The sequence below is a fragment of the Ranitomeya variabilis genome, chromosome 2 (genome assembly GCF_051348905.1).
Source record: "Ranitomeya variabilis isolate aRanVar5 chromosome 2, aRanVar5.hap1, whole genome shotgun sequence".
Lineage (NCBI taxonomy): Eukaryota > Metazoa > Chordata > Amphibia > Anura > Dendrobatidae > Ranitomeya > Ranitomeya variabilis.
In genome coordinates this window covers 390,938,632-390,957,180 of record NC_135233.1, presented here as the reverse complement: position 1 = coordinate 390,957,180, position 18,549 = coordinate 390,938,632, and the positions used below count along the sequence as shown (strand labels likewise).

The following is an 18,549-nucleotide window of genomic DNA, read 5'->3' as shown; positions in this document are numbered from 1 at the left end:
GAACGGCGCCGGTTCGGGACGTAGGTGTTTAGATTCTATCTGGAGGACTCCAGCATTTAACAATCACGGTAACTCTATACATAGATCGAGAGTGTTAGAGATGCCGCGGTCAGGGGTCCTGCACTCATTTCTCCCGCTGTCACACTGGTGCGGACACTCGCCCAGTATACAGACTCATTTCTCCCGCTCTCACACTGGTGCAGACACTCGCCCAGTATACAGACTCATTTCTCCCGCTCTCACACTGGTGCAGACACTCGCCCAGTATACAGACTCATTTCTCCCGCTCTCACACTGGTGCAGACACTCGCCCAGTATACAGACTCATTTCTCCCGCTCTCACACTGGTGTGGACACTCGCCCAGTATACAGACTCACTTCTCCAGCTCTCACACTGGTGCGGACACTCGCCCAGTATACAGACTCACTTCTCCAGCTCTCACACTGGTGTGGACACTCACCCAGTATACAGACTCACTTCTCCAGCTCTCACACTGGTGCGGACACTCACCCAGTATACAGACTCACTTCTCCTGCTCTCACACTGGTGCGGACACTCGCCCAGTACAGACTCACTTCTCCAGCTCTCACACTGGTGCGGACACTCGCCCAGTATACAGACTCATTTCTCCCGCTCTCACACTGGTGCAGACACTCGCCCAGTATACAGACTCATTTCTCCCGCTCTCACACTGGTGCAGACACTCGCCCAGTATACAGACTCACTTCTCCGGCTCTCACACTGGTGCGGACACTCGCCCAGTATACAGACTAATTTCTCCCGCTCTCACACTGGTGCAGACACTCGCCCAGTATACAGACTCATTTCTCCCGCTCTCACACTGGTGCGGACACTCGCCCAGTATACAGACTCATTTATCCCCCTCTCACACTGGTGCAGACACTCGCCCAGTATACAGACTCATTTCTCCCGCTCTCACACTGGTGCAGACACTCGCCCAGTATACAGACTCACTTCTCCGCCTCTCACACTGGTGCGGACACTCGCCCAGTATACAGACTAATTTCTCCCGCTCTCACACTGGTGCAGACACTCGCCCAGTATACAGACTCATTTATCCCCCTCTCACACTGGTGCAGACACTCGCCCAGTATACAGACTCATTTCTCCCGCTCTCACACTGGTGCAGACACTCGTCCAGTATACAGACTCATTTCTCCCGCTCTCACACTGGTGCGGACACTCGCCCAGTATACAGACTCATTACTCCCGCTCTCACACTGGTGCAGACACTCGCCCAGTACAGACTCACTTCTCCAGCTCTCACACTGGTGCGGACACTCGCCCAGTATACAGACTCATTACTCCCGCTCTCACACTGGTGCAGACACTCGCCCAGTACAGACTCACTTCTCCCGCTCTCACACTGGTGCGGACACTCGCCCAGTATACAGACTCACTTCTCCCGCTCTCACACTGGTGCGGACACTCGCCCAGTACAGACTCACTTCTCCGGCTCTCACACTGGTGCGGACACTCGCCCAGTATACAGACTCATTTCTCCCGCTCTCACACTGGTGCAGACACTCGCCCAGTATACAGACTCATTTCTCCCGCTCTCACACTGGTGCAGACACTCGCCCAGTATACAGACTCATTTCTCCCGCTCTCACACTGGTGCAGACACTCGTCCAGTATACAGACTCATTTCTCCCGCTCTCACACTGGTGCGGACACTCGCCCAGTATACAGACTCATTACTCCCGCTCTCACACTGGTGCAGACACTCGCCCAGTATACAGACTCACTTCTCCCGCTCTCACACTGGTGCGGACACTCGCCCAGTACAGACTCACTTCTCCGGCTCTCACACTGGTGCGGACACTCGCCCAGTATACAGACTCATTTCTCCCGCTCTCACACTGGTGCAGACACTCGCCCAGTATACAGACTCATTTCTCCCGCTCTCACACTGGTGCGGACAGTCGCCCAGTATACAGACTCATTTCTCCCGCTCTCACACTGGTGCGGACACTCGCCCAGTATACAGACTCATTTCTCCCGCTCTCACACTGGTGCGGACAGTCGCCCAGTATACAGACTCATTTCTCCCGCTCTCACACTGGTGCGGACACTCGCCCAGTATACAGACTAATTTCTCCCGCTCTCACACTGGTGCAGACACTCGCCCAGTATACAGACTCATTTATCCCCCTCTCACACTGGTGCAGACACTCGCCCAGTATACAGACTCATTTCTCCCGCTCTCACACTGGTGCAGACACTCGCCCAGTATACAGACTCACTTCTCCGGCTCTCACACTGGTGCGGACACTCGCCCAGTATACAGACTAATTTCTCCCGCTCTCACACTGGTGCAGACACTCGCCCAGTATACAGACTCATTTATCCCCCTCTCACACTGGTGCAGACACTCGCCCAGTATACAGACTCATTTCTCCCGCTCTCACACTGGTGCAGACACTCGCCCAGTATACAGACTCATTTCTCCCGCTCTCACACTGGTGCAGACACTCGCCCAGTATACAGACTAATTTCTCCCGCTCTCACACTGGTGCAGACACTCGCCCAGTATACAGACTCATTTATCCCCCTCTCACACTGGTGCAGACACTCGCCCAGTATACAGACTCATTTCTCCCGCTCTCACACTGGTGCAGACACTCGCCCAGTATACAGACTCATTTCTCCCGCTCTCACACTGGTGCAGACACTCGTCCAGTATACAGACTCATTACTCCCGCTCTCACACTGGTGCAGACACTCGCCCAGTATACAGACTCATTTCTCCCGCTCTCACACTGGTGCGGACACTCGCCCAGTATACAGACTCACTTCTCCGGCTCTCACACTGGTGCAGACACTCGCCCAGTATACAGACTCATTTCTCCCGCTCTCACACTGGTGCGGACACTCGCCCAGTATACAGACTCACTTCTCCCGCTCTCACACTGGTGCAGACACTCGTCCAGTATACAGACTCATTTCTCCCACTCTCACACTGGTGCGAACACTCGCCCAGTACAGACTCACTTCTCCGGCTCTCACACTGGTGCGGACACTCGCCCAGTACAGACTCACTTCTCCAGCTCTCACACTGGTGCGGACACTCGCCCAGTATACAGACTCATTTCTCCCGCTCTCACACTGGTGCAGACACTCGCCCAGTATACAGACTCACTTCTCCCGCTCTCACACTGGTGCGGACACTCGCCCAGTACAGACTCACTTCTCCGGCTCTCACACTGGTGCGGACACTCGCCCAGTACAGACTCACTTCTCCCGCTCTCACACTGGTGCGGACACTCGCCCAGTATACAGACTCATTTCTCCCACTCTCACACTGGTGCGGACACTCGCCCAGTATACAGACTCACTTCTCCAGCTCTCACACTGGTGCGGACACTCGCCCAGTATACAGACTCATTTCTCCCACTCTCACACTGGTGCGGACACTCGCCCAGTATACAGAATCATTTCTCCCGCTCTCACACTGGTGCGGACACTCGCCCAGTATACAGACTCATTACTCCCGCTCTCACACTGGTGCAGACACTCGCCCAGTATACAGACTCATTTCTCCCACTCTCACACTGGTGCGGACACTCGCCCAGTACAGACTCATTTCTCCCATTCTCACACTGGTACGGACACTCGCCCAGTACAGACTCATTTCTCCCGCTCTCACACTGGTGCGGACACTCGCCCAGTACAGACTCATTTCTCCCGCTCACACACTGGTGCGGACACTCGCCCAGTATACAGAATCATTTCTCCCGCTGTCACACTGGTGCGGACACTCGCCCAGTATACAGACTCATTTCTCCCGCTCTCACACTGGTGCGGACATGTGAGGTGATGAACGGCAGCGAGCGGATACAAGTTCATACATATTCACAATCGAGCATTTCACAGTGAGATGGGTTGATGGCCGCGTGTGAAGTGTACTGACCTATTTCCACATCATCATCTGCCTCCGCTTTGAATATGTAAACTTTAATCACCTCTGAACCAAACCCATTTTCTTTAGATGCCGCGTCCCCGTGGGAAATCTCGGTGCTGATTTTGAGAGGAGCGCTGCCGATGCGTTCTAACTTGTCCCCGACGTCGTCTACTGCAGGAAGAAAATGTATTTACATGATTTTAATTAACTGTGAAGAGACGATGTGCAGAGACCGGAGCAGTCACAGGGCACTATCGTCTTCCCTGACGGGGTCTTAATCTGGGCATCCACCTGGGGCTGCCCGGGACACTGCGGTGGTCTCTGCATCTCACCACTTCTAGGGGTTGGAACCTTAATAATCCAGAGACCGCACCAGGAAGATGCTGACAACAGGCAAGATCTTCTGTCTGGTGGGACAATCCACGGTGCTAGGGGGGCTATCAAAGAATACAGCAGTCTTATACCAGACATGAACCTTCACACAATCCTACACAAGCTGCAGCCTGCTGCATTCTGCCAGCCTCACAGCTGAAATCCCCAGCTCCCCCAGGATGTAACTCGGGATCAGTAATGTAAATCATGTACACAGTGACTGCACCAGCAGAATAGTGAGTGCAGCTCTGGAGTATAATACAGGATGTAACTCAGGATCAGTAATGTAATGTATGTACACAGTGACTGCACCAGCAGAATAGTGAGTGCAGCTCTGGAGTATAATACAGGATGTAACTCAGGATCAGTAATGTAATGTATGTATACAGTGACTGCACCAGCAGAATAGTGAGTGCAGCTCTGGGGTATAATACAGGATGTAACTCAGGATCAGTAATGTAATGCATGTACACAGTGACTGCACCAGCAGAATAGTGAGTGCAGCTCTGGAGTATAATACAGGATGTAACTCAGGATCAGTAATGTAATGCATGTACACAGTGACTGCACCAGCAGAATAGTGAGTGCAGCTCTGGGGTATAATACAGGATGTGACTCAGGATCAGTAATGTAATGTATGTACACAGTGACTGCACCAGCAGAATAGTGAGTGCAGCTCTGGAGTATAATACAGGATGTAACTCAGGATCAGTAATGTAATGTATGTACACAGTGACTGCACCAGCAGAATAGTGAGTGCAGCTCTGGAGTATAATACAGGATGTAACTCAGGATCAGTAATGTATGTACACAGTGACTGCACCAGCAGAATAGTGAGTGCAGCTCTGGGGTATAATACAGGATGTAACTCAGGATCAGTAATGTAATGTATGTACACAGTGACTGCACCAGTAGAATAGTGAGTGCAGCTCTGGAGTATAATACAGGATGTAACTCAGGATCAGTAATGTAATGCATGTACACAGTGACTGCACCAGCAGAATAGTGAGTGCAGCTCTGGGGTATAATACAGGATGTAACTCTGGATCAGTAATGGAATGTATGTACATAGTGACTGCACCAGTAGAATAGTGAGTGCAGCTCTGGAGTATAATACAGGATGTAACTCAGGAGCAGTAATGTAATGTATGTGCACAGCGACTGCACCAGCAGAATAGTGAGTGCAGCTCTGGAGTATCATACAGGATGTAACTCAGGATCAGTAATGTAATGTATGTACACAGCGACTGCACCAGCAGAATAGTGAGTGCAGCTCTGGGGTATAATACAGGATGTAACTCAGGATCAGTAATGTAATGTATGTACACAGTGACTGCACCAGCAGAATAGTGAGTGCAGCTCTGGGGTATAATACAGGAGGTAACTCAGGATCAGTAATGTAATGTATGTACACAGTGACTGCACCAGCAGAATAGTGAGTGCAGCTCTGGAGTATAATACAGGAGGTAACTCAGGATCAGTAATGTAATGTATGTACACAGTGACTGCACCAGCAGAATAGTGAGTGCAGCTCTGGGGTATAATACAGGAGGTAACTCAGGAGCAGTGCAGGATCAGTAATGTAATGTATGTACACAGTGAGAGCGAGTATGTTCAATAATCAGTGCAGCTCTGGAGTATAATACAGGGTCAGCACCAGACAATATACAGTGAAGGAAATAACTATTTGATCTCTTGCTGATTTTGTAACTCTGTAAGATAGAATATCAAAAATAAAATAAAGAAAATCACATTGTATAAATTATATAAACGTATTTGCATTTTGCAGTGAGAAATAAGTATTTGATCCCCTACCAACCATTAAGAATTCTGGCTCCTACAGTCCAGTTAGACTCCTAATCAACTCGTTACCTGCATTACAGACAACGGTCTTACATAGTCACCCTTATAAAAGACTCCTGTCCACAGACTCAATTAATCAGTCAGACTGTAACCTCTACAACATGGGCAAGACCAAAGAGCTTTATAATGGTGTCAGGGACAAGATCATAGACCTGCACAAAGCTGGAATGGGCTACAAAACCATAAGTAAGACGCTGGGTGAGAAGGAGACAACTGTTGGTGCAATAGTAAGAAAATGGATGAAATACAAAATGACTGTCAATCGACATTGATCTGTGGCACCATGCAAAATCTCACCTCGTGGGGTATCCTCGATCATGAGGAAGGTGAGAGATCAGCCTAAAACCACACGGGGGAGTTTGTTAATGATCTCAAGGCAGCTGGGACCACCGTCACCAAGAAAACCATTGGTAACACATTACGCCGTAAAGATGTAAAATCCTGCAGTGACCGCAAGGTCCCCCTGCTCAAGAAGGCACATGTGCAGGCCCGTCTGAAGTTTGCCAATGAACACCTGGATGATTCTGTGAGTTATTGGGAGAAGGTGCTGTGGTCAGATGAGGCAAAAATTTAGCTCTTTGGCATTAACTCAACTCGCCGTGTTTGGAGGAAGAGAAATGCTGCCTGTGACCCAAAGAACACCGTCCCCACTGTCAAGCATGGAGGTGGAAACATTATGCTTTGGGGTGTTTCTCTGCTAAGGGCACAGGACTACTTCACCACATCAATGGATGGAGCCATGTACCGTAAAATCCTGAGTGACAACCTCCTTCCCTCCGCCAGGACATTAAAAATGGGTCGGGGCTGGGTCTTCTAGCAAGACAATGACCCAAAACATACAGCCAAGGCAAGAAAGGAGTGGCTCAAAAAGACGCACACCAATGTCATGGAGTGGCCTAGCCAGTCTGCAGACCTTAATCCCATAGAAAACTTATGGAGGAAGATAAAGCTCCGAGCTGCAAGCGACAGCCTCAAAATATTAATGATTTAGAGATGATTTGCAAAGAGGAGTGGACTAGAATTCCTCCTGACATGTGCGCAAACCACATCATCAACTACAGAAAACGTCTGACTGCTGTGCTTGCCAACAAGGGTTTTACCACCAAGTATTAAGTCTTGTTTGCCAGAGGGATCAAATACTTATTTCTCACTGCAAAATGCAAATACATTTATACAATGTGATTTTCTGGATTTTATTTTTGATATTCTATCTCTCAATGTTAAAATTAACCTACCCTTAAAATTATAGACTGTTCATGTCTTTGTCAGTGGGCAAACTTACAAAATTAGCAAGGGATCAAATAATTATTTCCCCCACTGTAAATAAGGTAAGCATTATGACATATTCAGAGACTCCCACATATACTAATTATATGACTGACCTCCTCCCTGCAGCCACCACTACATACAAAATGACACTTGCTATAGAGGCCAATGATAATAGAGATAAATGCAGGAGATCACCCTAGCTGTGGCTGCAGACTAAGACTGTTATAAGTTTCTCTCTACAGCTGGTGGGAGCAGGGGATTTGGAGCTCTGTATCAGAATCTCTGTATCAGGTATATGTAACAGGTAACTTACAGAGCTCTACTTGTATAGCAAACTACATGTGCAGGTACTTACACAACCAACGTACAATGTGATGGGAGAGAGACAATAACTTTTCAGGCTCTTAGTTATGGGGTCTCATGAGGGATACAAGCTTAAGGAGCCAGACATGAAATCTGGGCTCTCTGAGTTTGAAACCTCAATCAAATACGCTGTAAATAAAAGAAAACAAGGGCAGGGTTTAGAAAAGCATTAATGTATATAATGATTAGCTGTTACTACCCCTCCCAAGCTACACACATAGGTGAATCCTACATCTAGAAAGCCCAACAGTCCAGCAGCATATTCCATATACCGGACAGACCAGTACCTGACAGGTGTAAGGTGTCTTTTGGTGTTTGGGTCTTTGAGAATCTCAATGATGGTGTGAATGCACCAGGGAGCGGATAAGCACATGATATGTGCAAATATCCAGCAATGTTATTGCCCTGATGACCATGGACCACCGCTACGACACAATGTGACAAAACTGAGATTATAGAAAATCCCACCGGCGGCTCAAGTGTCCAGATCCATTATAAACTGCAGCTTTTTTTCTAACTATACCCTTAATGAACGGACCTTTACTTACAAGATATCATCAGGTAATCCTCCGCAGGACATTTTAGATCATCGTCCTCCGCTTTAATGGTTACGGAGGAGCCGGCAGCCTGGATGTCAGAGGAATGAATTATGGCATCAGAGTCACAGCTGGCCACCAGAACCTCCTGTGACACCATGGTTGGGGAGTGAGAGTCCGACATCACGTCCTGCACCACCTGGGCCAAGTGACCATCAGTCGCAGCCACGAGATCGGCCACAAACACTTGGTCCGTCACGGTCTCGGTAATAATGTCAGATTGTAATACTTGATGGCTGCTTTCCAGCTCCTCCTCAAGAGCGACGTCAGTTTCCAGGACAGCCTCCGGCACAATGTCGTTCTCAGTGATGACGTCATCCTCGCTGATAATGTCCGGACCCTGCACTACGTCATCCGATAGCTCCTCCTGTGCCAAGGTGATGTCATCGTCAGTGATGACATCGGAAACTAACATGCCCTCTGGAACAGAGACGACAATGTGGTCGCCATCGACGTGGGCTGTGCCGGTCATCCCAGCCACTGCGGAGACAACCAAGGAAGACAGGAGAGGTTAGGATCTTAGCAAGGTCTTGAGCACGAATCACAACCTCACATTCCGCCATTACTATTAAATGTATGGAGTACAGAAATAAAAATATCACATAAGAAGGAGGAACAGGAGCCCAGAGTACAAATATACAACAAAGTCTTTATTAATACAGAGATTTAAAAATTCAGGACAAACACTATAATAGTGAGTATACCACAACAATACATGGGGGGAGGAAGAAAGGGACAGACCCTGGCCCTCTAGCCCCAGCGCTATATGATGTAAGTAAAATGTTGGCAAGTAGATAATTAAATAGAAACCACCACTATAGCGCAAGGTGGTTTGTGCAATGGAAAGCAAAAAATTAACAAGCTGCTAACCAGATTTATATTGCACGGTCTAGGGCAGTGCCACAATTATATGTAAAGACCTAAAACGCAGCAGCAATAACAATATAGGGGATATGCTTACCCATGCAACAGAGGGGGTCAGAGGGGAGGGGGTCCCGCCGGTGGTGTGGCCCCGACGCACGTTTCGCAGCGCCGACACGCTGCTTTCCCCTTGAGAAAGCAGCGTGTCGGCGCTGCGAAACGTGCGTCGGGGCCACACCACCGGCGGGACCCCCTCCCCTCTGACCACCTCTGTTGCATGGGTAAGCATATCCCCTATATTGTTATTGCTGCTGCGTTTTAGGTCTTTACATATAATTGTGGCACTGCCCTAGACCGTGCAATATAAATCTGGTTAGCAGCTTGTTCATTTTTTGCTTTCCATTGCACAAACCACCTTGCGCTATAGTGGTGGTTTCTATTTAATTATCTACTTGCCAACATTTTACTTACATCATATAGCGCTGGGGCTAGAGGGCCAGGATCTGTCCCTTTCTTCCTCCCCCCATGTATTGTTGTGGTATACTCACTATTATAGTGTTTGTCCTGAATTTTTAAATCTCTGTATTAATAAAGACTTTGTCGTATATTTGTACTCTGGGCTCCTGTTCCTCCTTCTTATGTGATATTTATTGGAGCAATGATTTGAGCAAACCGGGTTATTATTTCATTCACACTAGTGCCTTCTCCCGGATTTTTGCTTAGTATGTTTTCGGTATCTCTGATATTAGAAATAAAAATATATAGGATGAACGTACCGAAGTCCTGCATGATCATGGTGTGAGGAATTTTGGCTTCTTGTATCTGGAGCTCCAGCCCGCCACCTCCCGGATCCATCATTATTCCGAGGCATTCACAAAACCTGTGGGAAATAAAGCCACACATTAATGGAGGAATGTGAGTGCGGTGTTCAGAAGGGTTTATTCCAGATTCCAGGCCTAGTTCAGGGTAGAGAACCCTGTACATATTAAGCCATCGTCTTCCTGATCCGCCAATATCGGCCGACTCTGCTATGCATGTGACGTGCCGGCCAACTGGTAGTCGGGGCGAGACGTTGATTGCACATGTCTGATTTCGGACTGCCGAACGCATGGTTCTCCCGGATATAAGCCCCAGCCAACATGTTAGTGGCTTTCTCATAGAGAACACAGGAGCGCTCAGGCGAACAAGCACACCTGCGTATGGGAGAGCCGGCTGAATGTGAATGGCTGCCGTTAGGTGGGTTTACATCTAATAACCACGGATCAGCAACGTTTAATTGCCCGTTCACACATGGAGACTGGGGTTAACAGTCCCTGTACGATCCATATAGATTGCTTGGTGCATATAGGCTGCCATAGTTCTTGACAGCACAAGTCCCGTTTACACAGGTCAACGCACTGCAGAAAACCATGAACTTTTGTGCAGCACAAAAGATCATTTCTACAGATGAACAAGAGTTTTGCTCGTTATTCCAGTGAATGGCAGCCAGTTTATACCGCAAGATTATCGAAAAATCGAGTGTTACTAGTAAGCCATCTCCATCCACCTGATTGCACCGTGTTTAGGAGTTCACAGTGCAATCAAATAAAGGACATACAGCACCTCCAATGTACAGTGGCTGGCAAAAGTATTCACACCACCTTGGCGGTTTCCTTGTTTGGCTACCTCACAACCTGTATTTCCCTGTTTTTTTTTTGCGGGTTTGCATCAGTTCTTGTAAAGCACATTCCTACAACTGTGAACATTTGGTTTAATTTTTATTGCGAAGCAAACAACAAATAGGACAAAATAACTGAACATTTCAGTGTGCATAACTATTCACCCCCTTAAAGTCAGTACTTTGTAAAGCCTCCTTTTGCGGCAATTACGGCTGCAAGTCGCTTTGGATAAGTCTGTATAGGTTTTCCACATCTGGTCACTGGGATTATTGCCCATTCTTCAAGGTAAAACTGCTCCAGCTTCTCCAAGTTAGATGGTTTCCTCTGGTGAACAGCAATCTCCATTGGATTGAGGTTTGGCCTTTTACTAGCACACTCCAAAACATTTACTCGTTGCCCTTTACACAACTGGAGTGTTGCTTTAGCAGTATGCTTTGGGTCATTGTCACGTTGGAAGGCGAACCTCCGTCCCAGTCTCAAATCACTGACAAACAGGTTTTGCTCAAGAATTTCCCTGTATTTGGCACCATCCATCTTTGCCTCGGCTCGGACCATTTTCCCTGTCCCTGCTGCAGAAAAACGTCCCCAGAGTATTATGCTGCTACCACCATGTTTCACTGTGAGGATGGTGTTCTTGGGGTGATGAGTTGTATTGATTTGGTTGCAGACATAGCATTTACCTTGGTGGCCAAAAAGTTGAATTTTTGTCTTATCTGACCACAGCACCTTCCTCCATACATTTGGGGAGTCTCCCACATGGCTTTTGGCAAACTCAAAACAAGCCTTAAGCACAAAAATTGTAAGCATAGGTTTTTTTTCTCCCTACTGTTCCATAAAGGCCACCTCCATGGAGTGTACGGCTTATTGTGGTCGCATGGAGAGATACTCCAGTCTCTGTTGGGAACGCTGCAGCTTCTTCAGAGGTTGGTCTCTGTGCTGCCTCTCTGATTAATGCCCTCCTTGCCCGGGCTGAGTGTTTTGGTGGGCACCCTCTCGTCAGGTTTGTTGTGGCCCCATGTTCTTTACATTTGATGATGATTGATTTTTTGGTGCTCCAGGGGGATCATAAGAGATTGGGAGATTTTTTTTTTTTTTAATAACCCAACCCTGACTTGTTCTTCTCAACAACTTTGTCCCTGATTTGTTTGGAGAGCTCCTTGGTCTTTCACGGTGTGGTTTGGAGAGCTCCTTGGTCTTTCACGGTGTGGTTTGGAGAGCTCCTTGGTCTTTCACGGTGTGATTTGGAGAGCTCCTTGGTCTTTCACGGTGTGGTTTGGAGAGCTCCTTGGTCTTTCACGGTGTGGTTTGGAGAGCTCCTTGGTCTTTCACGGTGTGGTTTGGAGAGCTCCTTGGTCTTTCACGGTGTGGTTTGGAGAGCTCCTTGGTCTTTCACGGTGTGGTTTGGAGAGCTCCTTGGTCTTTCACGGTGTGGTTTGGAGAGCTCCTTGGTCTTTCACGGTGTGGTTTGGAGAGCTCCTTGGTCTTTCACGGTGTGGTTTGGAGAGCTCCTTGGTCTTTCACGGTGTGGTTTGGAGAGCTCCTTGGTCTTTCACGGTGTGGTTTGGAGAGCTCCTTGGTCTTTCACGGTGTGGTTTGGAGAGCTCCTTGGTCTTTCACGGTGTGGTTTGGAGAGCTCCTTGGTCTTTCACGGTGTGGTTTGGAGAGCTCCTTGGTCTTTCACGGTGTGGTTTGGAGAGCTCCTTGGTCTTTCACGGTGTGGTTTGGAGAGCTCCTTGGTCTTTCACGGTGTGGTTTGGAGAGCTCCTTGGTCTTTCACGGTGTGGTTTGGAGAGCTCCTTGGTCTTTCACGGTGTGGTTTGGAGAGCTCCTTGGTCTTTCATGGTGTGGTTTGGAGAGATCCTTGGTCTTTCATGGTGCGGTTTGGAGAGCTCCTTGGTATTCATGGTGCGGTTTGGAGAGCTCCTTGGTATTCATGGTGCGGTTTGGAGAGCTCCTTGGTCTTTCACGGTGTGGTTTGGAGAGCTCCTTGGTCTTTCACGGTGTGGTTTGGAGAGCTCCTTGGTCTTTCACGGTGTGGTTTGGAGAGCTTCTTGGTCTTTCACGGTGTGGTTTGGAGAGCTCCTTGGGTCTTTCATGGTGTGGTTTGGAGAGCTCCTTGGTCTTTCACGGTGTGGTTTGGAGAGCTCCTTGGGTCTTTCATGGTGTGGTTTGGAGAGCTCCTTGGTCTTTCATGGTGTGGTTTGGAGAGCTCCTTGGTCTTTCATGGTGTGGTTTGGAGAGCTCCTTGGTCTTTCACGGTGTGGTTTGGAGAGCTCCTTGGTCTTTCACGGTGTGGTTTGGAGAGCTCCTTGGTCTTTCACGGTGTGGTTTGGAGAGCTTCTTGGTCTTTCACGGTGTGGTTTGGAGAGCTCCTTGGGTCTTTCATGGTGTGGTTTGGAGAGCTCCTTGGTCTTTCATGGTGTGGTTTGGAGAGCTCCTTGGTCTTTCATGGTGTGGTTTGGAGAGCTCCTTGGTCTTTCATGGTGTGGTTTGGAGAGCTCCTTGGTCTTTCATGGTGTGGTTTGGAGAGCTCCTTGGTCTTTCATGGTGTGGTTTGGAGAGCTCCTTGTTCTTCATTGTGTTGTTTGGTTAGTGGTGCCTCTTGTTAATGGTATTGCAGCCTCTGGGGCCTTTCAGAAAAGGTAAAGTGTATATACTGACAAACATGTGACACTTAAGATTGCACACAGGAATATGTCTGGTCACTAAGCATGGACTTATGAAGGGAATTCTTTGCACAAATTTTTTTAGGGACCTCATCACAAAAGGGATGAATGCACATACCAATTTTTAGTTATTTGATCCCATAAATTTAATTTCTGCCTATATTTTTCTCACTTCACCAACTTAGACTATTTAGTGCTGATGCATCACACACAAATAGGATTTAAAAAAAAAAAAATTAAACACAGATGGTAATGTAACAAAATAGGTAAAAATTCAAGAGGGTGAATATTTTCACAAGCCACTGTATATACTAAATATTTAAAAAATTCTACACGTCCCCGATAATATCCCAGGTTTTTGACACACAAAAAAAATCCTAACAGGAAGAATGATTTCAGGAGTTTTGCACCTAAAATGTCACCCGCAATCTGAACAAATCCATTGTTCAAATATTTGTATTAAAAGGTTTTAATTATTTACATGCAAAGAATCAGGCATTATAATATTAATTGTAATTCAAGTTTTGTTGTGATATAGCATGGGGATGGAAATGAATAGGAAATTTGCTTAGGAAGGAGGGGAAAATAACATGAGGAAAGGGTAAGACAAAACAGATTAAAATTTAAGGAGTAACATTTTTTATTTAGATTACAAACGGATATATAACACAATGCACTATGAAGGAAGTAATCTCATTAATCAAACTAGTGATCGGGGTAGTCTAACCAAGGTTCCCATTTGTGAAAATATTTATCCCAAGAGTTGTTGATAATCGCAAATCTTAAGTTGTGTGGTGAAATTTTTTCTATTATGTCCTGAAAATTAGGAATAGAAGTTTTTTTTCCCAAAGTGATGCAATAGCAATTTTAACCACAAGAAAGATATGTATAAACAAAGCTCGAAAATCTGGATTAATATGTTCAATTCTAAAGATAGAAGAGCTAAATGTCGTAAAATGGAGATACTACTCCCTATAATTTTATGGATAAAACTAAAAATTTTCTTCCAAAAATTACTTATTTTGGGGCAGAACCAAAATGAATGAATCAGGTCAGCTCTGCATCCACAATCTCTCCAGCAACGTGGAGAGTGATCAGTAAAAGCTTTACTTAGTCTGCTAGGTGTGAGATACCATTTTGAAATAGGATTCATGTAGTAATGTGCAGAGGTTTGAAGAATATGTTATTAATATACCGTATGTGTAAATAAACCCGGCACTCAACTTTATGCTAGTAGCTTGGGATTTTATTGTGTAGAACCAACAAATACGTTTCGGTCTCACATGACCTTCTTCAGTTACTACAATGTGTGAGAATAAACATAAAGAAAGGAACAACAAAAATGAAAACAAAATAAAATATAAAGGAACAGAAGTATATACAATGTATCATGTTATAGTAGAAGTGCCTTAATTGGATCGATATTACCTGGGGTGCCAGTGCCCTGTTAATGGAATAGGCTGTAAGCTGTGGAGAGAGAAAGCGTTCTAATATGAACTGGGCATCGCGCTCTGGGATCAGTCCAAAGTCCGGTACAGCTAAGTGATAGTGGCGCTAAGTGTGAATGGCGATGCTGTAATTACCTTATTTGATCCGGAGCTGGACGCGGTGGACATTAACAGGGCACTGGCACCCCAGGTAATATCGATCCAATTAAGGCACTTATGACACCTGGCCTTATATCTAATATATAAAGCTGAATGTGTGTGTGTGTGTGTGTGTGTGTATGTATGTATGTATGTATGTATGTATGTATGTATGTCCGGGATTGGCATCTGAACCGTAGCAGCTACAGCCACAAAATTTTGCACAGTCACACGTCTGGACCCCGAGAGCGTCATAGGCTATGTTGTGAGGTGAAATTTTAACCCCGCGCTTTCCAATTCACCAAACAATTTTGCCCCTATCTACATAATGGGGAAAAAGTGAAAGGAAAAGTGTTGGAGGCGTCGCAGCTACAGGCACAAAATTTTGCACAGTCACACGTCTGGACCCTGAGAGCGTCAAAGCTATATTGTGAGGTGAAATTTTAACCCCGCGCTTTCCAAGTCACCAAACAATTTTGCCCCTATCTACATAATGGGGAAAAAATGAAAGGAAAAGTGTTGGAGGCAAATTAACAGCTGCCAGATGTGAACAAGGGGGACTTAAAGAATGACAGCGATGGCACCAAAGAGTATATACTGTACAGTTGCTAAGGTGGGGCCCCAACATGGGATAATCACACCACCACGGGGATATGAACACACACACAAAATGCGCCACACACTACCACGTGCTCGAACACATATACCACCCTCAGTGCACATTTCACCACACATACACCAACCTCGCCACATAAAAGTAGAAACACAAAAGTCGCCGCTCAAAACTCGCCACGCGCAAAACTCTCCACATGCAAAACTCGCCACACGTGCAAAACTCGCCACACGCAAAACTTGCACACGCAGAAAAATTGCCACACGCAGAAAAATTGCCACATGCACAAAAGTTGCAACACATGCAAAAGTTGCCTCACACAAAACTTGCACATACTCAAAAGGCACCACACATAAAACTCGCCACGCGCAAAACTCGCCATGCGCAAAACTTGCTGCACACAACTTGCTACACTAACCTGTCACATGCAACTCGACACACAAAAAGTTGCTACACGCATGTCGCCACACAAAACTCATCTCACAAAAGTCCCTACATGCATGTCGCCACACGCAACTCAACACACACAACTTGACACACGAAACTCGCCCTAAAACACACACAAGTCTGGTATCCTTCAAAAATAAAAATCTGATTAATAAGCAGACAAACTACAAGAGCAACAAATGTACCATATAGGAATCCGGCAGCTGTCAGTCACATGACCAGTCTATTATGTGTATGTGTGAGCTAATATATACTGCCAGGGGGTGGGCTTACTGTTGGCTGGGGATTTATCAGGCTGCCATTTTAGCTTACAAATACTGAGGTAAAAATACTGACCAAATAACGTGTGAACGAGGGCTAATACAGGAGGAGATGGCATACAGCTATATACTATATACAGGAGATGACACACAGGTATATACTATTTACAGGGGAGATGACACACAGGTATATACTATATACAGGAGGAGATGACACACAGATATATACTATATACAGGAGAGATGACACACAGGTATATACTATATAGAGGAGGAGATGACATACAGGTACATACTACATACAGGAGGAGATGACATACAGGTATATACTATATACAGGAGGAGATGACACACAGGTATATACTATATACAGGAGCAGATTACCTACAGGTATATAGTATACACAGGAGGAGATGACACAGGTATATGCTATGTATAGGAGGAGATGACATACAGGTATATACTATATACAGGAGATGACACACAGATATATACTATATATAGGTGAGATGACACACAGGTATATACTATATACAGGAGATTACATACAGGTATATCTAATATATAAAGCTGAATGTGTGTATGTATGTATGTGTGTATGTCCGGGATTGGCATCTGTACCGTCGCAGCTACAGCCACAAAATTTTGCACAGTCACACGTCTGGACCCCGAGAGCGTCATAGGCTATGTTGTGAGGTGAAATTTTAACCCCGCGCGTTCCAATTCACCAAACAATTTTGCTCCTATCTACATAATGGGGAAAAAGTGAAGGGAAAAGTGTTGGAGGAAAATTGACAGCTGCCAGATGTGAACAATGAGGACTTAAAGAATGAGAGCGATGGCGACAAAGAGTATATACCGTACAGTTGCTAAGGTGGGGCCCCGACATGGGATACTCACCACACACGGGGATATGAACACAAACACAAAATGCGCCACACACTACCACGTGCTTGAACACATATACCACCCTCAGCACACATTTCACCACACACACACACCAACCTCGCCACATAAAAGTCGAAACACAAAAGTCACCACTCAAAACTCGCTACATGCAAAACTCGCCATATGCAAAACTAGGCTCACGCAAAACTCGCCACACGTGCAAAACTCACCTCATGGAAAACTCACCTCATGCAAAACTTGCACACACAGAAAAATTGCCACATGTACAAAAGTTGCACCACATGCAAAAGTTGCCTCACACAAAACTTGCACATACTCAAAATGCACCACACATAAAACTCGCCACGCGCAAAACTCGCCATGCACAAATCTTGCTGCACACAACTTGCTACACTAACCTGTCACATGCAACTCAACACACAAAATGTTGCTACACGCATGTCGCCACACAAAACTCATCTCACAAAAGTCGCTACATGCATGTCGCCACACGCAACTCAACACACACAACTTGACACATAAAACTCGCCCTAAAACACACACAAGTCTGGTATTGTCCTTCAAAAATAAAAATCTGATTAATAAGCAAACTACAAGAGCAACAAATGTACCATATAGGAAATACGGCAGCTGTCAGTCACATGACCTGTCTATTATGTGTATGTGTGAGCTAATATATACTGCCAGGGGGGAGGGCTTCCTGTTGGCTGGGGATTTATCAGGCTGCCAATAGCAACCAATCACAGCTCAGCTTCTATTTTGCTACAGTTAATTAACCTGAGCTCTGATTGGTTAATATAGGCAACAAAGACATTCTCAGTATAACAAAGCTAATATATGTTGTGAAATGCTTCTATTTGCTTAGTTTTTGCCTTTTAATAATTACATTTCTATCTATTTGTTTTGTGGTTTTTGTGTGCAGAATAAATTTTTGTTAACACATTCTATTTTGCTAACAGCAGTCATTAACCCGGGCGAAGCCGGGTAGTACAGCTAGTTATAAATAACACTCATATGCACTTCCCCCTTTTCCTTAGTGAGTCCAAGTTGACCTACCGACTATGCTCACGTAGTGACAGGCTAGCTATTCAAAACACGGTATGCTAGCCCTTCCTTTTCTTCTAGGTTCCACTATAACATGATATACTGTGGTATAGGAT

General features: G+C 46.1%; 1 protein-coding gene across 2 annotated transcripts in view; it reads right to left on the bottom strand.

The window, feature by feature from the left end:
• ZNF711 (zinc finger protein 711) overlaps positions 1 to 18,549 on the bottom strand; it is a 40,324-nt gene that overhangs the window by 8,751 nt on the left and 13,024 nt on the right. For both annotated transcript variants that reach the window (XM_077286479.1, XM_077286480.1), the window contains 3 exons: positions 10,027 to 10,130; positions 8,342 to 8,869; positions 3,936 to 4,097 (listed from right to left, as the gene is read on the bottom strand). In XM_077286479.1, coding sequence (XP_077142594.1) covers positions 3,936 to 4,097; positions 8,342 to 8,869; positions 10,027 to 10,108 — 772 coding nt within the window. In that variant the 5' untranslated portion in view covers positions 10,109 to 10,130. The remainder of the gene's footprint in view (positions 1 to 3,935; positions 4,098 to 8,341; positions 8,870 to 10,026; positions 10,131 to 18,549) is intronic.